The 24,756-nt window shown below is 30.0% G+C and overlaps 3 protein-coding genes across 5 annotated transcripts; all 3 read left to right on the plus strand.

The window, feature by feature from the left end:
- The first annotated feature begins 63 nt into the window (after positions 1-63).
- On the plus strand, positions 64-3,071 carry LOC101493785 (protein KINESIN LIGHT CHAIN-RELATED 3-like). 2 transcript variants are annotated; one of them, XM_004508808.4, is made up of 3 exons: positions 64-223; positions 514-2,351; positions 2,672-3,071. In XM_004508808.4, the coding sequence occupies exons 2-3, from the start codon at positions 514-516 to the stop codon at positions 2,865-2,867; spliced, it is 2,034 nt and encodes a 677-aa protein (XP_004508865.1). In that variant the 5' UTR covers positions 64-223; the 3' UTR covers positions 2,868-3,071. The 2 variants fall into 2 exon arrangements, with proteins under 2 accessions (XP_004508865.1, XP_004508864.1); XM_004508807.4 differs by having other exon boundaries at positions 67-223; positions 454-2,351.
- A 586-nt stretch (positions 3,072-3,657) lies between these two features.
- Positions 3,658-10,335, plus strand: LOC101494318 (peroxisomal membrane protein PEX14). Of its 2 annotated transcripts, none has more exons than XM_027336612.2 (12): positions 3,658-3,907; positions 4,918-5,168; positions 5,264-5,303; positions 5,444-5,637; positions 5,831-6,020; positions 6,155-6,244; positions 6,741-6,778; positions 6,914-6,956; positions 7,041-7,108; positions 8,072-8,116; positions 8,659-8,727; positions 9,523-10,335. In XM_027336612.2, exons 1-12 carry the CDS (start codon positions 3,847-3,849, stop codon positions 10,006-10,008), a joined length of 1,575 nt encoding a protein of 524 aa, XP_027192413.1. In that variant the 5' UTR covers positions 3,658-3,846; the 3' UTR covers positions 10,009-10,335. The 2 variants fall into 2 exon arrangements, with proteins under 2 accessions (XP_027192413.1, XP_004508866.1); XM_004508809.3 differs by having other exon boundaries at positions 3,660-3,907; positions 4,924-5,168.
- A 9,379-nt stretch (positions 10,336-19,714) lies between these two features.
- On the plus strand, positions 19,715-24,325 carry LOC101494630 (1-deoxy-D-xylulose-5-phosphate reductoisomerase, chloroplastic). Its single transcript, XM_012718156.3, has 12 exons — positions 19,715-19,945; positions 20,063-20,247; positions 20,572-20,658; positions 21,008-21,133; positions 21,213-21,275; positions 22,154-22,303; positions 22,476-22,543; positions 22,851-22,962; positions 23,053-23,157; positions 23,392-23,513; positions 23,659-23,805; positions 23,994-24,325. The coding sequence occupies exons 1-12, from the start codon at positions 19,855-19,857 to the stop codon at positions 24,160-24,162; spliced, it is 1,425 nt and encodes a 474-aa protein (XP_012573610.1). The 5' UTR covers positions 19,715-19,854; the 3' UTR covers positions 24,163-24,325.
- The last annotated feature ends 431 nt before the right edge of the window (positions 24,326-24,756 follow it).

Here is a 24,756-nt window from a genome sequence, read left to right on the forward strand (position 1 = left end):
ACAAATGTGGAAATGACACGTGGCATTGGGACGTTAGTTAGAGGAAGATGGAGAAATGACAAAATGGAAGGAGCAGGGACCGTTGTATGTTGCGCGCAGTTGGTTTGGGAACAAGTTCCATTCCAACTCTGCAATACCAAAACCTTTCATTTTTACATTTCTTCTTCTTCCTCTCTCCGTTTCATAACACATACATTTCATTCTCTTCGTTTGCTGTTCATAGGTATTTCTTCTCATTTATTTATCTTCTTCTATGCATTCCAATCTCAATACCTGCAAAGGACAAAATATAACATTCAAAATTACGTATTTCTAATTATTCATAAACACCTCGTTCATGTACTTTATTGTTTAAAATTATTGCCAAATGCAATTCTCACTTATTAATTAATAATCAATGATGTAAAACCTTGCATCCATTTATCTTATGACATGTGCTTTTTATATATGTAGGTTCTGAATTTCATATTCCTAATTACTTGTGTTGTGACTCTGGTTCCTTGGAAATCAAAGATGCCAGGTATTGTTACAATTGAAGCAAATGAAATGAATGAGTTTGAGAACCCTTCCACCTCCTCTAAGGACATTTTAAATCAAATTATTTCACCAAGGAAATCCATGATTCCACAAATACTTGCACCAAATTCTGAATATGCACGTGATAAACGACCTTCTCGTCAATCGCCCTCATCCCGAAGCTTTGGATCTGAGAGTGATGGATCAATAATTTATTCAGAATTCAGGAAGGTGGAGACAGTGAAAGATGAAATGGAGAAAGAGACAGAAGGGGATTCTAGCCGTGAAGCATCTTCTCACCTTGCAACTTCAAGATCTCTTTCTTCAAAATCAAGAACTATGGGAAAAACTCCTTCTACAAAACCTCCTATTGAAAAGAAGAATGATAACAATCCTTTGAGAAAACAAAATGCAGGAGTTACTAGTAATGTCACAAAGTCAAAGAGTTCTTCGTCTATGGGAAAATCAAGGTCACAAAGTCGAGTTGAGAATTCAAATGAATCAACATTATGTAATCCTGAGCTTGGATCATTTTTACTAAAGCAAGCAAGGGATCTAATTTCATTAGGAGAAAATCCGCCGAAAGCTCTTGAATTATCCCTTCAAGCACTGAAATTGTTTGAGAAATCTGCTAACGGGAAACCGAGTTTGGACCTGGTTATGTGTTTACATGTTACTGCCGCAATATATTGCAGTTTAGGCCATTACAATGAGGCAATTCCAATTATAAAGCGCTCAATCGAGATTCCTATCATCGAAGAAGGCCAACAACATGCCATGGCGAAATTTGCCGGTCATATGCAACTTGGAGACACTTATGCTATGCTAGGCCAGCTTGAGAATTCAATTATGTGTTATAATAGAGGGTTGGATGTGCAAAGACAGGTTTTGGGAGCAACAGACTCAAGAGTTGGTGAAACTTGTAGGTATGTGGCAGAAGCTAATTTTCAAGCAATGCAATTTGATGAGGCAGAGAGGTTGTGTCAAATTGCTCTTGATATTCATAGAGCAAATGGTTCACCTTCTTCTCTTGAAGAAGCAGCTGATAGAAGGTTGATGGGGCTTATATGTGAAACTAATGGAAATCATGAAGCAGCATTGGAACACCTTGTTTTAGCAAGCATGTCAATGGTATCAAATGGTCAGGAAGTGGAAGTTGCGTCTGTTGATTGCAGTATTGGCGACACATTTTTATCGTTGGCTCGATATGATGAGGCCATCTTGGCTTATAAAAAGGCATTGGCAGTTTTCAAGACTCACAAAGGAGAGAACCATCCTGTGGTTGGATCGGTCTATGTACGTCTTGCCGAATTGTATAGTAGGACATGGAAGATAAGGGAATCAAAATCATATTGTGAGAGTGCACTGAAAATCTATGAAAATCCAATGACTGGTGTCCCTCCTGATGAGATTGCTAGTGGTTTTGTAAATGTTGCAGCTATTTACGAGTCAATGAATGAGCTTGAGCAAGCACTCAAGTTACTGCACAAGGCACTAGAGATACATAATGATGCCCCTGGACAACAGAACACAATTGCAGGAATTGAAGCTCAAATGGGGGTTATATATTATGTGTTGGGAAACCAGAATGAATCTTACAATGCTTTCAAGAATGCTGTCTCAAAGCTTCGTGCCACGGGAGAGAGAAAATCAGCTTTCTTTGGTATTGTTCTTAATCAAATGGGACTTTGTTGTGTACAACTTTGTGCCTTAAATGAGGCTGCAAATTTATTTGAAGAAGGTAAGGTTGTTCTTGAACAAGAGTATGGACCCTATCACCCTGAAACACTTGGTGTATATAGCAATCTGGCTGGCACATATGATGCACTTGGCAGGTATCTATTCTTAATTTGTGATTGTCTTTTTTTGTTGTTGTTATATACATTACTAGTTACTAGATCAAATAATCAAGTTGTGCCACTAATGTTGAAAAGGCGTGTAATGTTTTTTATTTGATTTTGTGTAGTGATGAATTAATCTGTTAGGTTTGATATTGCATACCATTCCCTCATCTTTGGTGTGCCTTTTCATTGTCATGTTTGAGTCAAATATAGATAGCTAACTATAAGGGGATAAATTTCACATTACTTGGAACAATAATAGCCAAATTATATATAATAAACTATGTATTATGGTCTATGATCTTCTATTTCAGGGTGGAGGATGCAATTGATATTATGGAGTACATTGTAGCTGTGAGGGAGGAAAAGCTTGGGACAGCAAACTTTGAAGTTGTTGATGAGAAGAGAAGGTTGGATGAGTTGTTGAAGGAAACGGGAAGAGTTAGGAACAGAAAAACCACGTCACTTGAGCTCCTTCTTGATGTTAATATGATAGACATTGAGGACTAATGATGGAAACTTCATGCTTGAATGTAGCTCTAGAAAAGCTAGGTCAAAAAGCATAATTGATAAACAAAGAACTGGTCATGATGTCATGGTGGTAGTTTTATGGAGCTGAAATGAAAATGATTGAAGTTTAATGATTTATTTGTACTAAATTATGCTATATTATTTGTACATACAATGTAACTAATCGCATTCTTCCTTTTCAGATTTTTCTAGGGTTTTTGCTTTTCAGATTAATTATAAAATTTTGACATGTCTTAATTACAATTTTTTATAATATGAATCACATTGTATTTCGATTTAATATTTAACAATGTCGATTTCCTAATTGATTTGATAATTTATTGTTTAATTAATCTTCAACTTTCAAAAACTCAATTGGAAACTGACACAGCACTTAATAATTATTTAACAACTATCATGCACAAATAATCATAAATGTATATAAAAAAATATAAATTTAAGAATTGTTTAATTGATCTCAAATTATTTTACTAATTAATAAAATATGTTAAGATATAAAAATAAAATAAAAACATTAAAAAATACTGTAAGTGTTTGAAATTCACATTACCACATTTCATTATCTTTAATTCTCGTTGAAGAAATTGAAGTATTTAATTAGGAAATCAAGGGAAAAATTCAATAATAAAAACTAAAATTAGTCATTTTATTTTATTTTTAACTTGACTTGACATAAAAATTCAAAAAAGATGTGTAACACGATTAGGTAAATGTCGAGTAAAAATAAAAAATAAGAAAAACATGTGATTTAACTTGCAGTATTAATTGTTTGGCGTATTTCGAAGCCGAAGTAGAAGAAGAAGATGATATGATACGATACGATATGCTTGGAGAAGAAGAAGAGGAGGAGCAAAGTTAAAGCCCAAACTCTTTTTGTTTTTTTTCTCTTCAGCTAAAATCCACTCTCTCACACACTTCACATTAATCTCATCCCAATTGCTAAGGACTGAGAAATAGCATGGCAACACAATCACCACCTCCTACTCTTCCCTCTCCCACCGCCACCGACGAAAACCAAGGTTTTGATTTTTAATTTTCTATCTTCTCTTTATTATTCATTTCAATTTTTAATTATCGATCGCCGTAGATTCCGTAATTTCCTCGCTAGTCAAATCGGAGATTCTTAACGATTCTACTTTTCACTTTCGATAACGCCTTTTTTTTTTTTTTTTGCCTTTTTTTGTCTTTTATGTAATATACCTCGATTAAGTGTTTTCTTCTTCATTTTTTAGGGCTTCAATTGTTGGATATTGACTACAAATTTTTTATACGAAATTCTTCTACACGATTAATTTATCTCACTGCTGCACTTATTTTCTTGTTATTCTTATGCTTAACTCTCATTCACCAAAGTGCCTTATGAATACTGGTTGAATACTGTTTGCACCAAAATAACTGCAAGCAACAAATTCTTACTACGATACTATCTATAACAAGTTAACAACACCCCTGAAAGAAAATATTGTTTAGATGCTATGAAGCACAAATACGGACATCGAATAGGATATTGACACTGCGGCACCTCTATTAATTTGAGAAAATGAATTAATTGTATGGAATCAGGTGTCAGTGTCGGGTCAGACATTGGGACAGGACTTCGATAAGAGGTGTCGGTACTATAGAGTTTAGGTGAAGCTACACCACTTTCTGGTGATTAACCATCAGCACCATGACAATCTCATACTGTTTTTCCAACTCCTGGAGTTTCCCTTAAACTGTTTTTGGGATCATTAAAATAATTGGAATATTGACTTTTTCAAACAAATATTTCATCAACTCCTGTCAGATTCCTTAAACTGCTGGTAATGATTAAACTTAACCAACAAACATATAATGATAAATTATAGTTCTCAACAGATTCCTTAATTTTCTAATACCATAGATTTTGTTCCTGTCATAATTTTACTGTACTGTTATTGAATGTTTCCTTGATTGATGGACGGGATCTGCTAGGAGAATATTTCAGATAAGTTGCAAATTATATTGTTTTAGGCATGATAAAATTGATTTGCTGATTCTCTTTTTTGAGATTTAGGAGGTGAAATTATCCAACCGACAAACATGGATCAACAAAATGCCGGAGACGAGCCTGTTAAACCCAGTTCACCTACATCAGTCTTTGTGAACTCACAACCATTGCGGGAGGAACAAGTTCAGAATGCTGTGAAATTTCTATCACACCCAAAAGTCAAAGGCTCACCCGTCATGTACAGGCGGTCATTTTTGGAGAAAAAAGGCCTTACAAAGGAGGAGATTGATGAAGCCTTTCGGCGTGTGCCTGTAAGCCAGGGCTTTTTTGTTGTAAAATAATAATTTTTTGGTCACTTTCCAGTATGTTCATCTTTTTTAATCCTTACCTTGATGGAATATCACAGGATTCAGCTCCAACTGTGCAGACAGCTGGTGTAAATCAAGGTGAAACATTTATTATTATTGTATTTTCCCTTTGGGTTGAATCAACCTGCTCGTGAAATCTCCATTAGATTAGTTTCAATAAAACTGGATGGATTCTTGCTTCTGTTACATTTTAAACATGGCTATTATAATGCTAGCAGATGGGCAGTTGCAGTCATCATCAAATACTCAGCAACAAGCCCAACAGCAAACTTTGCAGCCGGCTTTACCTGCTTCTGCCGGGGTTAATACTTCATCAGGAATCTTATCGCGAACCAGATTTCACTGGTCCCATGCCCTTGTTGTAGTTGGATTACTGTCTGCTTCAGGGGCTGGAACAGTTTTAATAATTAAGGTATTGCCACCCACTGTCGTGCATGATGCCATCTAAACCAGTATCTTAATGGTTGAGAACACATTGCTATGTTCTTTTCAGTTTGTTATTGATATTTTAATCCTTTCTTGTATTTAGCTGGATATTTTGGTACATTACAAGTTTTATCACATTTTTTTTATCCTTCTGAACTTTAAGCATGCTCTGTTTTTAGAATTCCCTACTTCCTCGGTTAAAAGCTTGGATACGCAAGGTTGTCTTAGATGAAGATGATGAACAGTCAAAGAAAACTAGCAACAAACCAACTTTGGCTGAAGAAGCTGCTCAAGCTGCAAAATCAGCTGCAGCTGCAGCTGCTGATGTGGCAAAAGCAAGCCAAGAAATGTTGGCTTCAAAGGGTGAAGGTGGGTTTAATTTTTCTTGTTTGATATAAAATGTCTTCGTTTTGTTTTGATACCCCTACTCGTGTTGGGCATCTTTTATTCTGAGAAATTACTGTATTATGGGCTTACTGAAACATCTGGTTTTTACTTTGCAGAGAGGAAATACTTTGTGGAAGTTGTGAGTCTTTTAGATAAGCAAATACAAGAAATGAAGTTAATGACAAATGCAATAAGAAGATTGGAAGGTAATTGGGCATTGCCATTTAATATATTGGGCTGACATGAGAAGTTTCCAATGCTATGAATGTTTTATTCAGGTTTTCATTTATGACATGCCAATAGAACTTGTGTGTTTGTTAGGAAAGTGTGTGGTTCTGTAATTGGGGAACTAATGTTTTTATAACCCCTTAAAGAGTACAACGAGGTGGTTCATGGTGACCAAGAGCTTTGACAAATTTGTGTTTATAATATTCTAAATGAGTTTCTAGCTTCATGACTATGTCTGGAAACTCGTTCATTCCCTTGAATTTGATTTCATACAACTGTTTTAGGCTTCCTGATAAATTTTGGTGGCATCATATCGGAAATTATGTGTATTTATGCTGGAAATGTGTACCAGTTAGTTCGAATTTTGAAGTTCTTGTTGAATATCTGTTTCTTCCAAATTATGTAACAAAATTTTTTATGAGAAAAAAAATATTATGGAACAAAATGTGCCTTCTTATGGTGTCTCCGTCTCAGGGCAAGAAGATCTCCGAGTCAGTCAAACAAGTTCAAAGGTCAGATATAATTAGACTTCAATGGGGACATTCTCAGCATCTTCAATGAAATTTTTTTAACACCTTTTTGGATCCTGATTTGAGTGTCTTATGTTTTAATTTTTGACTGACATATTTAATTTTAATTATATATAGAGATTGATTGCGAATGGCAAGACGGACTATGACTTGCGTTCAGGTTGTAATATTGATTACTAGATCTTAACTAAAGTAGTGTTGTTTTTCTGAATCATATTACTTATTATTAAAATGTTGAATGCAGGGAGATCTTTATCCCCGCCTGCACCTGTTGAACCATCAGGTCCTCCTCATCCAAAGTCATATATGGAGGTAGTATTTATATGCTTCTGTAGTTATTTATTTTTCAACCCATTGCCTTGTCTTTTACTTGTGTATCATCTGAATGCTTGTCATTTCAGCATTGTCTTCATGTCTTGAAAGATAAAGATCACATCACATCTACTATAAAAAAATATTTAATATCTAGGCATTAATTACTTTGGGATATGACTATGGATTATAGCTTTCTGTTATGGCTATTGTATTTCTGATTATTTATGTCTATTCTTTATATCAAACAACACCATTATATCTATTCTTATATCAGATATATATATGATTCGTGACATGGATCAAGCATTGATTCTTCTGGGAATGTAAAATCATTTGCTGAATAATTGAACCCATTCTCCCCTGTTGTCTGAATTAGAGAAGGCATTTTTTGCTTTGCCCATTAGCAGCAAACTAATATGTTCCTGACCCAAGTTTAATCTAAGGGAGAAACCTGGGCTGCATTCAGTTCAAATGACGAATGACGAGACTGGTTACATTTGTTTTTTAGGAGGAATAAGGTTGGAGTTGAAGGTCCTAAAGGGACTGTAACTAGCCTTAATGCAGATAAAAAACCGAAGTGAAGTTTTAGCAGACAGGTAGCTGGCGTGATGAGTTTGAAGAGGGAATGGTTTTGGTATCACCCTCAGAAGGTGGACTAAATGTGAAGAGGAATAGGCGGGTTGAGAGAGTTGGGCAATAATTGAATTTGAAGGGTTTTGATTGAGCGGGGGATTCTCTATACATCACAGATCCCCATTTTAATTTTTGTTTCCGCATTTTTCTGAACATTTTGTATTTACATAGGTCTACCTGAGTTGAGGGACTACATATAATTAATAAATGAATTCTGTGGTTATTAATGAATGTATGTTTTCTTCATATTTGATGGAATGGATAGTGTTATTCATCTTCCATAATGCTTATAATATTTTGTTTGACTTTTCCAATTATTTTTTGCAGATAATGGCCATGGTCCAAAGAGGGGAGAAGCCTTCTAATATCAGAGTAAGCTTTTCGCTTGGATCAACTTAATTGCATGATATAAGCATAAACCTCATTTGTGAACCACTTATACAGAATTATAAGAAATTTGATTGAAAAATAAGTAATCAAAGTTTGATATGTGAGGAAAGGTATCACTGGGAAGTACTCCATCCAGTCTTATATATATAAGCAAAAAATAAATAAATTTACTTTCACACCTCTTAAGAAAATTAGTTAGTTTGAATTAATTTTCTCAAATTAATTGATAGGGTAATTGTATTTCCAAATGACCCCTCATGAGTACATGTTCCATGAAAATAAATGGGTTAGAAAATAAATTTTAAATTAATGGAAGGGTAATTAGGGAATAATAGCATTAAATGTAGTAGAAGTTGTCAACATTTGCTTATATTTGAGACCCACAAACATAAGTTTTTAGTTGCTTATATTTGAGACCAGAGGGACTAGAAGATTATGGTTTGCAAATAAGATTGCTCTTATCTATTGGGTTTACCAACTTTATGTGGCCTGTTACTTGTATATAACACTGGGTTTTCATGCAGGACATCAATGATTTACCCCCCAACCCTAGCCAACAGCCGTCAGATCCTCGTATATTGCCCAAATCAAAGGTTTAATACAAAGTGCTTTGCATTTCTTAAGTAGTTTAGATTTATGAAGTTTTAATTTAACTAAGTTGAAATAAGTATTTCTTAAAACTTTATTTTGGTTCATCTTTGAGGATTTTCTGTCAATATAACTTTTGCAGCATGATGGTTCCTGAATATACAGTTATGATTGCTGACCGTTTTTGTGAAGATGATATGTCCTGCAACTGGACCATCAAGGAAATGACAGTTGACTGATAAATTAATTCTAGATTATGTTTTGCTAGGATTATAATGTTAACTGACAGAAACATTAAATCCTATGATAACTTTTTAAGTATCTTGAAAACATCAAATTACTGGGATAGATATAAATCAGTTCCAATTTTCTTTAGAAATTAACTTTAGTGAGTAGAAATATTTGATTTTTATACTGGACCGGCATATCTAACATCAAAATTTATTTAAGCTAAAGATGGGGAAAATGATTTGAAACTAGTAAAAAATGGATGATTTGTTTGTTACATTTGATCGCATATATCTAGGCTAGAGGTTATAATGTTTTTTAAATCTGATGACCATGTTAAAAATGATTTGAAACTAGTGAAAAATGAATGATTCGTTTATTATATTTGTTCGGAAAACTAGGCTGGAAGTTATAATTGTTTTTAAATCTGAAAAATATAATTATGTGACTAGTTAAATTTTGGCTTCTAACACACGTGTTGAAATTGTAATTTATGCATAAATTTTCCTTTTTCGGTGCCTCAGTGATATATTTCACATGAATCTGATTGTGTTTCAACTTCTCCTGGGCAGCCTTGGGAGACTGGGCAGGTGCAGAACACATCTAGCCAATTGTTTCAGCCTCAAGCAAATGGTGAAGAATCAAATATCAAGGTCCAAGATATCACTCAATCCAATGGGGATGACCCAATGCCCTGGTGGCAGAAGAAAAATGTCAGAATCAGAGAGATTGAAGAAAATGAGTCTAGTGGAGCACCTTATGGTACTGCATCCAGTCAGCAGCCACTACAACGTGTGTGGGTTCCTCCTCAACCTCCACCGATAGCTATGGCAGAAGCTGCAGAAGCAATCAGGCGGCCAAAACAGGCTGTCCAAAAGGAACAGGTGTCAGAGAATCAGTCAGTAGCTCAATCTTCTGACATCTCTGGTGAGGTGAATGGAATCCCAAAACCGGCGGAATCTGAAGGTGTAGAGAGAAGCAATGGCAGCTCAATTATCAGCTCTAGTGAGATACAAGTCTTACAAGAAGACCATGAAGCCAAATATGAAGAGCAGTGAAGGTGAATTATTATCTATCATGAATACACATGAAGTTGGAAATAGAGCTTGAAGTAGTCCCAAATTCTGGATAAACTGAATACAGTTTTTGTTTCATAAACTCGACATCAATACAAGATGCAAATGCGGGTCTCTTTTTTATGAAAGAATATGGTACTAGAAGTATGCACTATTATAGGTTTTATGTTAACTTTTACAGTTATCACTATCAGTACTAGCACCTGTGTGGAATGCAATTAGATTATCGCATACTCATATTTTAAATTTAAAATATGTAATTAAACATCTATAGAATATGAATAATGCACATCACGATCGGGAACTTAACTCGGGACTTACTGGGTGACTGAAATGCCAACTTAAAATCCAGCTATGCAATTAATGTTGTATCAAGGATAATCTATTAAACTTAACTGAGATAGATAACTTTTGAACTTTGAAATATGAAATGAAAGATGGATTTACTTTTAGATTTCATTTTTTATTTTGTTAAATCCATGAACTTAAGTGAGAACGAACGCTAAATTCAAAGTCCATGTTTGAAGTTTGAACTTATGTACCCCTTGATTTGATGTAGATGGCTCCTAAGATCCGTTTATTTATGAGAATATAATGTTTTTATTTTTAAACATGTGTGTTTATTTTATGGTTACGAGATACTTTTGAATTGAATTATTATCATGGATAGAAAATTAAATAGTTAAAGAAGATGTATTTTTAAAAATAATGAAAACAGTTTTTTGATATTTTTATTATTCTTAAAAATTCAAACAATTGTTTTGACAAAAAAATTATAAATGTAGACAATTATTCACTTCCAAAATTTTTTATCTCTTTGTTAACAAGTATAATTAACATAAATTTTAACAAATGAAAAATTGAAAATATTTTCGTAAAGTAAACGAGCTCTAATGCTGTGATGGTATGGTGGCTCATTCTTCGGGTTGTGCAACTTGTGGCTGTATTTTGCGTGATCATCCTCAAATTGTTATTGATATCCCATGCTGCAAATCTCGACCTGCGTTCTATTATTCACAGAGAACTTTGGGTGAATCTCATTGGGGCGAAGTTGGAGCAAAGGTTTCAAGAGTATGTTGGTGGGAGTCTGATAATCAAGTTGCAGTTGACATGATTAAAAATGAATGCTTCTGTCGAAAAAGTTTTAAGAATGAATGGTCTCAGTCTCATCCTTGTGCTCAATTGGTGGCTGTTTTTAACTATTTTTCAGTCCTAGGTGGTGTCTACAAGTGCTCTCATGTGTTGAGGTAGCCTTATCAATTGCCAGATAGACTAGCAAAATTTGGTCTTTCATTGATGGAGCAAAGTACATCTTTTAATGATGTTTCTGCCTTTATTTCAAATGTTGTTTTTGCGTATTTGCTTTTATTACAAACCATCATTTTAATTTTTGAAAGAATAAGATGTTGTCATTTTGGTCAATGACTTAGCAAAATACTTAAATTAGTCATTGAATTGTCAAAATATCAATTAGTTTAATCTCTAATGTTAAAAAAGTAATAGATTATTTTAACAGTAAATTATATCTTTTAGAAACTTTTATGATAGTAAAATATATATTTTAAAAACTATTTTAATAATTCGATGATTAATTTTGATTTTTACTTAATCAAGTACCAAAATAACATAGTCGTATTCTATTTAGCATTAAAATTATAGTTTACCCACCTTAAATTGTACTCCCTAGGTTATCTTTTCATTATCACATTTGCAACCAAATTTTATTTCCATTTGATCATAGTTCTTAAAGTTTAATACGAAATTAATTATTAATTTGTCAATAATACACTTAATTATTTATTGTAGAAACATAAATATATAAAATAAGAAAATAAATTATTACAAACATTAAAAGAAAATATAAGTAATAACATCAAAATTAGTTATCTTTGTATGTATAACAAAAATACAATTAACTAGCAAAGGAGGAAGTATCTATTTTCACTAGTACTACTTATTTTGTCATACTCAAAAACCATATTTTTGTTGAAATAAAATATATGCAAAACTAATAGTCGAAAAATTAACGTATCTTATTAATATTTAATATTAGATATATTAAATTTTCAATTATTCTTTTTACTTATTTTATTCTATAATAATGTAACTTATAAAAAAATGAAAAGCCATATGTATTTGGGATTTGCATTCGCCAAATGCCAAACTGGGAACATCAAGCATCTTATAGCATATATTTAATACTTTGTTTTTATAATAAGATGCTCGAATCACGTTTGCTCTCATATTTGTGATAAATCATCGATTCTTAATTGCATACTACTCTCGTACATTATTATTTGCATATTTCATATTTACGAAAAAAATTTATAATATAATTATTGTATATATTTGTATAGGGAATTAAGGATAGAATAAATTGATGTCAAATTTTAATTTGACACTAAATGATATTCGTTCATTTGATTCTAATGGCCAAAATCTATTCACTAAATAGTCGTGTGACAATTATCATTTCTGATTTTCTCATAATGTCGTCTGGCTCTTTATATTTTGTTTTTTGGTTCTCAAAGAATCTACTTACAACTTTTATTCTGTTTCGTATCATCCTTGCCATTGTAATTTTTAAAGAAAGATGGTCATAAGCGTTTTTAAGATATTTATTAAGAATTTAAATATATAAAAAAAAAATATTGAAATTTGTATAATTTAAATTGTAAAAAATATGATTTTCTATTTGTTAGCATGATCTATTCTTAAATTAATTAGTTTTATTATGATTTTATATTCAACTTTTATATTCGCTCGATCTTATAATAATTGTCGTATTCATAAGAAAAAATTATTTAAAAATAATTTTTTATTTTAATTTCTAATAAAATTTTAATTTATTTTTATTAATTCTACCATTTGATTAATATTATATGCGTCATTCACAATTTATTATTATTTTATTTTTCATTTATCATACTTAAAATTAATTAACGATTTATAAGATAATTTGGTAAAATTATTATTCTTTATTCCTTTTATCATATTTTTTTAATATCTATTATAAACGATCAAATATAATAATTATTTTGGGAGAGAAACGAAATACTACATTACGAGGGTCGCCCCAATGATCAAATTAATCGGTGCTAGCAATTGCCAATGTACTTAATTAATAATGAAAATGGTCGACAAAAGCAAATTAATCCTCAATGAAATTCCAGTTTGATGCATGCATCCTCATGGGTAACCCAATAAATAGTCAAAGCAAAGCCGTTAATCAACCGTAATAAGTAATTAGGATATGAAAGAAAATCATGCGGCAATTGGATTGGATTAAATTAAATGAACCGATATTATTTGGTGTCAATTAAACTTTGACATTTATGATTATTATTAAATTATCTTTTATACATAATTGTATTTAATGTGATTTTTATTTTTTAAGACATTGTAATTAATGATATATTTAAAAATAATAATAAACACATTTATTGTTTTTAAATGTTAGCATATACTACATATTTTCACTTCTCTATTATTATTATTATTATTATTATTATTATTATTATTATTATTATTATTAACTAGGGATTTATTTGGAAAAGATGCGATAAATGTATCTAATAATTTCAAAATAATTTTCTTATATTTAAGGATAAATTTATTGTCAAATAATTATCTATATTTAATAATTGAGGAAGTAGTAAGTTATAAAGAGACTTATATTTTGGAATACATTTTTTTTTTCCTAAAAAGAGGTTATAGTTAAGGAATAATAGGAAGTGAATAAATATAAAGTCTAGTTTTTACATAATTTTTTATTTTGATACATTATATTATATTTGTTTTATAATGAATGTCACTTAAATAATATATAATAATAGATATGAAAAATATTTTATTAATAAATATTAAAATATAGACTCATAAGTACATATTAGTTGGTAGCAATAAAAATACTGATATATAAAAATTTATATTTAAATATAAAATTATTTACTTTTAATATATTTAAATGTACGACTTTACTATTAAATGCTTTGATTATATATATATATATATATATATATATATATATATATATATATATCACGTAAATACAGTTTAATTGATTGTAAAATTAATAATACATAAACTAAAGTCCTATATTCTAATATAAATTTTTTCAATTTCTCCACACTTAAATTACTTGAATAAAAAATATATATACTTATATAATATTTAACCTTCACTAACAAGGATTTGAATTTGTTAAATTACGATAAATTCATTTTGTATTTGTGCTTATTTTTGGAAGTAGAATTCGTGATCCAGGCTTCAAAACAAAGTATCTTAACCACTACACCACCACATAATTGTTAACGTAAATTCATTTTAATCTTTTTCAATTTTTTTATTAGCTTTTTTATAGAATAATTAATTCTATATAATCAATGTTTTATTAATATTTAATAATAATACATCCATTTCTTACTAATAATTAATAATTATTATTAGCAAGAATATTAATATAATAAAAACAATATTCTATATATTAGAGAATATAGACTTATACTTATTAAAGTGGATATTAGTTCTTTGCAAAATATCTAATTGTTTTTAATACTTTCTAAATAAAAGAAGGGAGGTTCATTGGACCCAAAAAAAGGGACCGAAGAAGAGGACTAGTACTTCAATTTTGTTTTACATAATTTATAAATCAAAGTTAAACATAACATTCAAATATTGATTTAGGTGTGACCATAGGTAGGGTGGGAACTTGTTTTGCCTTCTCCGTCGGATTAGTTGATAAAAATTGGTATATATTCTTGTTTTATATCGGGTGTGAAATTTAAATTATTATCTATGTCTTCGACTCGACATATTTTAGATTTTTTTGAATAAAATAATTATTATACAATAATAAAATATTAAAATCATATTTTTTAGATAAGAAGTTATAATTTTTAATATTTAAAATATATTAAATATATGTTTGTCTATAAAAAATTTAAAATGACAATAATATTACTAACGGGACAAGTTCGGAAATGAATGCGAGGTGAATATCAACATATTCAAACCTCTCTCTGTTTCTGAGTTTTAATTTCAGAAAAAACTCCCACCCACATCCAATAAAATGGGTTTTCTCCGCTTAAATTACAACGGGTTCGAGTGCGTACATGCAGATGCGGGTTGTATTGTCATATTTAATTAGAACATCATATCACATGCTATACTCTCATGCAAGTTTATCAAAATTGCATACTAGCATGTAAATTCATACAAATTTACATGAGCGAATTTGTGAACTTATCGTAAATTCGGGCGAATTCAAAGAATACATTGATTTTACCTTGATTTTAAAAGATGTGCAATTTTTTAAGCACAATTCAAAAAACTCATATTTATTCCACTATTCTCCAACACATTTCTTACTATTTTGAGCATCGTATAATATGAACCACTCTCATGCAAGGTTATCAAAATCGCATATTAACATGTAAATTCATACAACTCAACTGCAAAAAGCATTAATTCGCTAGTATATTTAAAAATTGATAACTTCATTTTGAATACTGAATTATCACGAATGAATTTACAGTAAATTTGAGTGAATTCAACAAATACATTGATTTTACCCTGATTTTAAAAGAGGCACACTTTTTTAAGTCCAATTAAAAAAAAAATCATATCTTTTTCGCTATTCTTCAACATGTTTTATACTAACTTTTTACTTTTTTTAAACTCAAATGAGTCATTCTCTTCTTTTTATTTTGAACCCGCATACAACTTAACCTTCACTATCTCCGTGAAGGCCAACGAGTCGCAAACAGCCGATGAATCTCGACGATGTTATAATTTATCTTATTTTATTCATACCGTTTTAAAATTTTATGACAATTTTATATATTTTTATTTTATAATTAAATTAAAAGTTTTATGATCTATGAATTTAAATGGTTAAACCAAATTTACTTAAAAACTTTAATTTCACAACCTTGCTCTCGTGCATTTCCTTAAGTTCCGTGTTATTATCTTCCTAAACTAAACGACACAATCGTGAATGCAAAATACATTGGTTGAACAAGATTTTGAGTTGCAAGATTGTGAGTCGTTAAACTAATACAGTAATACTTACTTTACGCGGAAGGGTAAAAAACAGGACTATTTTAAAATTATTTTAATTAAAATTGCCGAATTTCTTTTTCTCACCAAGTTATTAGATTCGAAAATAGTTAATGAGAGGACAATTTGTTTCAGATAACTTGAATATGAGTTTTGATTAAAATAATTTTTGGCCTCGTTTTCCTAAAAATCGAAGAATTGAAACAATAAAAAAAATCTCTATTTCTATATTTGTTATTGAATATTTTATTTGCTATCGACTTATTTCAATTAAAATAACTAAAAAATAATGCATGGAAAAATTACTTTAATAAATATTTCCTTTTGTTCGGTATTTTGGTTCTATCCAGGTTCCATATTACTTCACATTTTTTGCTTCTTTATATTATTTGATATTGAAGGTATTTCACAAATATTATAATAAAATAAATAGTTTAATGAGTTTAGTAAAATTACTAAATATTATAATAAATTATTGTTATGGACCATTGAAATAATAAGTATAATTTTGCATAATGAAACGGTATCTATTTAGAAGCAAATTATTATTATTTTGTAGGCAACATAATTTTCGTAGTCTCTTAATTTAATGTCAAATAACAATTTAGGTTGTCATTTTGTATTTAATTTTAATAAACAATTTGATTTTTATGTCTTAAAATGTGAACAATGTTATTATTTTTTATAAAAATCCAAAAAATTCATCCTCATCTTCAAATAAAATCGAAAAAATTTATTATCAATTTCAAAAAATTATATATTTATTAAATCTACAATTCAAATCTTTAAATTAATTTATATCTTTACCTCCAACAACAATAACAAATCAAATCCATCAAATAAATAATTCACACTTTTAAAAGCTGATCATCAAATTACTAAGAAAATATTTTCTTCTTATTTTCCATCATTCACCAACTTCAAATGTAAGTTCTTTATTTAATGAATTTAATGTTATTGTTAGAGATGAAAACATTAATTTATGTGAAGATTTACTTATGAATTTAATGAAAAAAAATGACTTTGTTGAAGATGGTAAATAAATTTTTAAGTTTTTTTTTTGAAGATGACGATAAATATTATGGAATTTTACATAAAATGATAATATTTTTGACATTTTAAAATATATAATCAAATCATTATTTAAAATTTATGTAAATAATTAAATAAAATAATAATAATTAAATTATTATTTAAAATTAAATTAAGATATCACGAGATATATTTTACTTATTTTTCACTAGAGCTACGGCAAAGTTTTCTTTTTGACAAAGGTACATACATATTAAAATATAAAAATATTTCACTTAAAAATACAAAATTTCATTTAACATAACTTTCTTTTAAATTTAAAATATCATTTATTTGAAACGGAAAGGTACTTTTAATTTATGACTGATTTTTCATTGAACAAGTTCGACTAACCTCAAGTTTTATTTTGAAACAAAGCACAGTTTGTTGACTATGCTATGCATAGACATCATATGCCACTATTTATAAATTATAAATACATTAGACTATGATACTTTTGATGCAATTTAAACACACGATTAATTGTCTTTAAATTTTAATTTAATTAATAAAATATTAATATTATTATATTAGACATCATATATTAGATTTAAACTCAAAATTCTTATTTATTTATAAACTTTTTATAATAATTATATAATCTCATCTATAAACAAAAGAATAAATACATAATTAATTGCATTCAGATCATAATTATATACATGAACAGTAAGTAATATTTTAGCATAAGGCGGTTCATTTATTCATTGTATGTTTAGTGTAATTCAGATACCTACCAAACGTAATCAATCATTTCCAAAATATAATCATTAACTGTGTATTTCAATTGCCTTAAATTTGGCAAAGGATGAATATCAAAATTTATGTCAAAATAACATTTTTCTTTGTTACAGTCAAAATACTATTTTTTCTAATAATTATATGGCACTAGAAAATAAAATCAGTGGAATTAATAGTTGAGGAATAAATTAAGAATTCTTTTTAAATAAAAAAATCCATGACAAATCATATGTGTATTGAAACACTTTTTTTGTTGCTCATGTGCATTGAAACACCACTCTTTTAATTATTATTTTTCACTTTAATAATGATTTACTCTTTTCAAACTTAAACATAAGAAAAACAATTAATTACATATATTAAATAAGAATATTAGTTAACTTTATTGTTTTTTTTATATAAAAGTCAAAATATATAATTATATTTATTCAATAACTACTTTTTTATTGAAGTTTTTATGAGAAATTATTTTATGGAAATATTAGTCGAAGGATATTTTTAAAAATATTAATACTCCTATTAAATTAAATATGCTAAAATTAATGAAATTTTTATATTTATTTCTGTCACCCATATATATATATATATATATATATATATATATATATATTGGCAAGAGTCAAATTCTAGGTCAATTTTTTTTGGTTGAATTCATAGAATCAGTGGTTAACTATTTACTAGTTTCACATCATTGTCAACAAACTATGCTTTGTTTCAAAATATAACTTGTGATTAGTTTAAAATCACTGCGTATGACTGACCAAAATATTAAATACTCATTTTAATCTTCAAAAATTACTAACATAAATACTTTAATCATTCAATCAAAATATTTATTTAGAATACATCCATCAAAACCAATTAAATAATTATTTGCAATACTAAATTGATGAATACTTATGTTAGACTAAATTAATTAATATTTTTAATGTAAAAGACTAAGATTCTTTTTAACAAGAAAGAAAAATAGACTTATAGTTTTTAATTTATAAGATATAAGACATATTTGATACCAGTCATTTATGAATTTACAGTGTTTTTTTTTTATAAACTAATTCAAGTAGTTTACGAGTTTATAATTTATTATTTTTTTCAATTTTATCTTTATTATTGCAACTAAAATAATTTTTTACCTTTAATAATTTATTTATTTTAATTTAAAATAAATAATTTAAATTTTAAAATAATTTAAATAAATAATATTTTAAAGTAAATAATTTATTATTATAATTTAAAATTAAAAACTAGCTAAATAAACAAAAATATATCAGATTAATGAATAATTTATTTTAAATAAAAATAAATAAAAATATATAAGATTGATAAATTTTAAATTAATATTTTCTTTTAAAATTATCACTTTAAAAATAATTTAAGTATTAATTAACAAAAAAATCAATTAAAAATATTTTTTTTATATTTTAAATTAATTGAACTACTAATTTTACAAAACACTTCAATTAATTTAAAAACAAACACTTTAATTAACTTATCAACTATTAACTATAAATTATTAACTATCAAACTAATTTTAAAAAATCTATAGAACCTAAATCATTATTTGACAAATTTAAGATATGAAATTGAGGAATAGTTAGAATTTCAAGAAGTAAAATAGTAGAAAAGCATCTAAGTTAGTGAAGTTGACCGAACGAATATAGGAGAGGAGATGCAGCGACGATTCCACATGTTGAACATTCGTCCCTTCTCTATTTCGTCTTCATTCTATTTTTATAATACCCACTTTCCATTTTTATTTCATTTATTTTATACATACTATTATTAAAATAATAAAATTGATAATAATCCCCGATGCTGTCCAAAACCACATCCATTATATTGTTGGTGATATTAAACTAACCCATTTTCTGTCACCACTCACATGCTTTCCCCCAAACAATTCTTGTTATAAGATACTTCAATCTCTTTTTTGTTCCAACTCATTAAGTTGTTACCATGGCTCTCAATTTATGTTCTCCAACTGAACTCAACTCCATTTTTTTCACTGATCCCTTCAACTCTAACCGTCTCACGCCTAAACTCTCAGGTTGCTTTTATTTCTTCTTTATTTTTCCCCAAATTGTGCTCTTCAATATTGATGCTACTTTGTTGTATAATATAATATTTTTTTTGTTTATTTATTTTGTTTTGTTTTGATTCTAAGGTGGTCTTTCTTTGAGAAGAAAAGAATGTGGTGGAACAGTTTCTAGAAGAAGAGTTTCTTGCTCAGTGCAGTCACAACCACCACCAGCATGGCCAGGACGTGCCATTCCAGAATTAGGTAACAAGACATGGGAAGGGCCAAAACCTATTTCCATTGTGGGATCTACTGGTTCAATTGGAACTCAGGTACTGCTTCTCTACTCTATTATTAAATTTGATAAATTTCTATTGTAGTAATAGATAGTATTGGACTGCATGGCAAATAATCTAAACTATGTTTTTTTGTTAGAATTGCAACTATTTGTTAGGAATGGTTTGTGTTTTTATGGTTTCATTCATTTTTTTATAAATGTTTGAAATGGATTTATGATTTTTTTCTTCTTCTTTTTGGTGGTAATTGATTAGATGACTAGATTTAATTGATTGTTTAAACTTGGATTGATTAGATGACTTTCTGTTTTCTTTTATTCTTTGATGTAGTGAATCTTTTTTCCCTGTATGCTTTTGTAGACGCTAGATATCGTGGCGGAGAATCCAGATAAATTTAAAGTTGTCGCGCTTGCAGCTGGTTCAAACATTACTCTTCTTGTAGATCAGGTAAATACTTCACTTCAACCATGAAACTTTGGATTGATTTGTTTTTTTTTTTATCTCTGACTAGAATAATTTCTTAAGTTTTACATGATGGATTCACTCCCATGGCTAATTTACTGCAGTAGTTATTGTTGCATTGAAAATCATCTTCCTGATTCTGTTTTTGAAAAACTTGGGTTCATTCTTAAGCATTTATGACAGATTTCATTATTTTTGTTGAGTGATCTTAAAAGACTAAACAAGTTTTAGCTCTAAATTAATTATCATGGTTTAAGGCTCAGTCTATGTATTTCATATTTTCAATATATCAATATGGAAAGAAGATTAATCTCTTGGTATTTATGTTGCACAGGTTAAAAGATTTAAGCCGCAACTTGTTGCTGTTAGAAACGAGTCTTTAATTGCGGAACTTGAAGAGGCATTAAAAGACGTTGAACAAAAACCTGAGATCATCCCTGGAGAGCAAGGAGTTATTGAGGTTGGCATCTGGTTTATGATGCAATTAGGTTTAGAATGCCAATGTTGTTTTTCACAAGCTATCGCTTATATATTCTCAGGTTGCACGCCACCCAGATGCAGTCACTGTAGTCACGGGAATAGTAGGCTGTGCAGGACTAAAGGTAACCTCTTTTCCCTTTTTTCGGACCTTATTTGTAACTGCTCAATTCACTATGATACGAAAGATCTCTTCCGTGTGCATGCATCTACATGCTTTTTACAGTCAACTTCATTAATTACATCCGGCAAAATGAACTTTGAAGAACATTGTTGTTCTTGTTGCTATTATTGTTATTGTTTAATTTATTTGCTTGCGAAAAAAATTATTATTTGGAAAAGGGAATGTGGATAACAGAAGTAGAAGAATATCATCAGTTCGCTGTGAAGCATCTATGATAACAATCAAGTCTTATCTTAACTAGGTGTAAAATTTGTGAGGCGTTATTTTAATGTTATTTTCATATTAGGTCATTTGATTATTCAAAAGGAGAATGATCCACAAATTGTGAAGATAAGAATGTCATTGTATATATAGTAATAAAGAAATAATATATTGCTTATAATGGCCCTTATTACACGAATTTGGTATTTTTTCCCCAGTAACAACTCCATTGTTAGTTTGTCTTCCACGTTCTATTTGTAATTGAATGATGCAATTAACCCAAAATCCCTGAATGTGCCTTTATCTGTCAAGTTAGTTCCCAAATTACAAACCCTTGGGTGTTGGGACTAGTTCAATCAGTGAAATACAACTTCAGGGACTAATTTGACTGCCAAATGCATGTTTGGGGATCATGGATGTGATTTTCATGATTTCATATTTCCATTTGTGTACTATGATTACTGATATGGTATCTTTGAAGGACTGGTTTGATTATTCTTTTATTCATTGGTGACCAAAACCATAGAAAAATTAAGTAGTGAAAAAAGACACAGATGGTATTACTGTTATGAAAGAATATATATTAGATTGCTGAAATTCCTGTCATTAATGTATTAGCCAACAGTTGCTGCCATAGAAGCTGGGAAAGACATAGCTTTGGCCAATAAAGAGACGCTGATTGCCGGAGGTCCTTTTGTCCTTCCTCTTGCTCAGAAACATAACGTAAAAATACTTCCGGCTGATTCTGAACATTCTGCCATTTTTCAGGTACTAAACCACATACTGTATTAAAAAACATTGTGTGCACAACAAGAGCAATAGACTATAGATGGACTGATTTATTAACTTCACATATGATTCTCTGGCCTCTACATCTTTTTTATTAAACTCAAGCAATTATTTTATCTCTGCCAAAAACTTAAAGCATTCTTCGTTTCAGTGTATCCAGGGGTTGCCAGAGGGTGCACTTAGGCGAATTATTCTAACTGCATCTGGAGGCGCTTTTAGGTATGTAAAATAAACCTGAATAACAATGGCTTCACTTTTTCTGTTTTGCATGTTCAGTTTACAATTTTTTATTGCTATGTTGGACACATTTATCTTTACTGAAATGAAAGGGAACCAAAAGGGAATGTATGGTACTCTAAACTTTCTTATGTATGCCTGAATTTTTCTTGCTGCCAACTTGCCATATCACGATTCATGATGCAGACCTATTGATCCCGGAAAATCTGGAATTTCTCTTTCTTAGTTATGTTTCTGGACCCTAGCTGATCAACATGACTGTAAGTATCATTTGCTTCATGATTAATAGGGACTGGCCTGTTGAGAAACTGAAAGATGTTAAAGTTGCTGATGCATTAAAACATCCCAACTGGAGTATGGGGAAAAAGATAACTGTGGACTCTGCTACACTTTTCAACAAGGTTTGCTTCCTTTTTATGATATCTGTCTAATTAGGTGGTTTACATTTCTTGACTATATACATAAAGTAAATTTGTTCCACTTGTTCGCAGGGTCTAGAAGTGATTGAAGCACATTACTTATTTGGAGCTGATTATGATGATATTGATATTGTCATTCATCCACAATCAATCATACATTCAATGATTGAAACACAGGTTCAAACCTCATACTATGTTGTTTTTGCTGCCATCTTTTGATATCCAAATAATCAGATACACATATCTGGTGAATAATACCACATACAAATTCGTGGCCTTAGGCTAAATTAGCAGAGGGAAGGCTGAGCTTGTGTAACGTTTCGTTAAGGAGAAAGGAATAGAAGAAAGGAGATGTTGATCATTAAGTGTTGTTGAGTATTTATCTAATACTAAATTATTTTTTCTTTTTAGGATTCATCTGTTCTTGCACAATTGGGGTGGCCTGATATGCGTTTGCCAATCCTTTATACGTTGTCATGGCCTGACAGAGTTTATTGTTCTGAAGTCACCTGGCCTCGGCTTGATCTTTGCAAGTACTATAATTTTTCCCTTCAGCTTACTTAATTCTGTTTTGTTAGTTCACACTAAAAAAATAGACAGATCCACTTGGCATAGAGTTTTTTGTGCTTGAAAATTTATTGTTTAATAGAGCCATACTTGAAAAATGTGATTATGCAGACTTGGTTCGCTTACTTTTAAAGCTCCTGACAACGTTAAGTATCCGTCCATGAATCTTGCCTATGCTGCTGGCCGTGCTGGAGGCACCATGACAGGAGTTCTTAGTGCAGCCAATGAAAAAGCTGTAGAAATGTTCCTTGACGAAAAGTAAGATTATTATTTTGTTATTTTACTCATTATCATTAGGAACTGTGTCATGTTCTAAAGCTGTCTGATGCATGCACAAATCCTTTTTGGAAGTATCATTTCTCCATGCTTCATAGCTTTTAGGCTACAATAAGCGTCTTCTTGTCAGTGTAAATTGTTGTCTAATGGGTTATTTTGCTGTGTTCCAGGATTTGCTATTTGGATATTTTCAAGGTTGTGGAGCTAACATGTGAGAAGCATCAAAATGAATTGTTGACCGCACCTTCCCTTGAAGAAATTATTCACTATGACCTGTGGGCACGGAAATTTGCTGCCAGTTTGCAAAGCTCTTTGAGCTTCACCCCTATTCCTGCATGAGACTGGTTTAAGAATTGGTGGTTGTGGCCACATTCCTACCAGCTGCTAGTGTTAGCATATTTCTCAATAATTTGAACAATTGTATACAATGTAGCACGATGCATTCCTTAGATTTTGAAAGATAAAAAGGTTTTTATTAATGAAATGCTTATCTTACAGAACACTTTTATTGATCTTATAGTTGTCTGAATTTTCATTGAAAATAATCCGTCTGTCTTTTAACCGTCGATAGGAGCCTAGGAATTTTGGCCAGTAGTGCTTAATGCCTTTCTTCGATCTTTCAATTTCTTTCATTAGTTTTGATAATATAAACATGATAGTGTGACAATAGATAGAGTTTAAATATTCTCTATGTGCCACAATTTTCATAATTGAAAGAAGAAAGGGAGAGAATTCATTTCTCAATCATATTGTTAGGAGTGCATAACACATTTCAATCAGAGTTTCAAGAGGTCAAGAAACCGGTTGGGGTAAATCTTGTTAGGAGTGCATGTCATGGAAATGTAGCCACTGCCTCTCCAAAAGTGAAGTGGAGACAACAACTGAGTCACGATCAACAACCCTCCCTCTTTATTCTTACTATCATGTGTATGC

The sequence above is a fragment of the Cicer arietinum genome, chromosome 7 (assembly GCF_000331145.2).
Source record: "Cicer arietinum cultivar CDC Frontier isolate Library 1 chromosome 7, Cicar.CDCFrontier_v2.0, whole genome shotgun sequence".
In the NCBI taxonomy this organism is placed as follows: domain Eukaryota; kingdom Viridiplantae; phylum Streptophyta; class Magnoliopsida; order Fabales; family Fabaceae; genus Cicer; species Cicer arietinum.

What these genes read in the sequence shown, in the direction of transcription:
- LOC101494630 (XM_012718156.3), top strand. Translation starts at nt 19,855, where the DNA reads ATGGCTCTCAATTTATGTTCTCCAACTGAACTCAACTCCATTTTTTTC. An exon ending in TCTCACGCCTAAACTCTCAG is followed by an intron (nt 19,946 to 20,062) that starts GTTGCTTTTATT and finishes TTTGATTCTAAG; the next exon opens with GTGGTCTTTCTTTGAGAAGA. An exon ending in GAGAGCAAGGAGTTATTGAG is followed by an intron (nt 21,134 to 21,212) that starts GTTGGCATCTGG and finishes ATATATTCTCAG; the next exon opens with GTTGCACGCCACCCAGATGC.
- LOC101494318 (XM_027336612.2), top strand. Translation starts at nt 3,847, where the DNA reads ATGGCAACACAATCACCACCTCCTACTCTTCCCTCTCCCACCGCCACC. An exon ending in GGACTATGACTTGCGTTCAG is followed by an intron (nt 6,957 to 7,040) that starts GTTGTAATATTG and finishes TGTTGAATGCAG; the next exon opens with GGAGATCTTTATCCCCGCCT. An exon ending in ATCCAAAGTCATATATGGAG is followed by an intron (nt 7,109 to 8,071) that starts GTAGTATTTATA and finishes TATTTTTTGCAG; the next exon opens with ATAATGGCCATGGTCCAAAG.
- LOC101493785 (XM_004508808.4), top strand. Translation starts at nt 514, where the DNA reads ATGCCAGGTATTGTTACAATTGAAGCAAATGAAATGAATGAGTTTGAG. An exon ending in ACATATGATGCACTTGGCAG is followed by an intron (nt 2,352 to 2,671) that starts GTATCTATTCTT and finishes CTTCTATTTCAG; the next exon opens with GGTGGAGGATGCAATTGATA.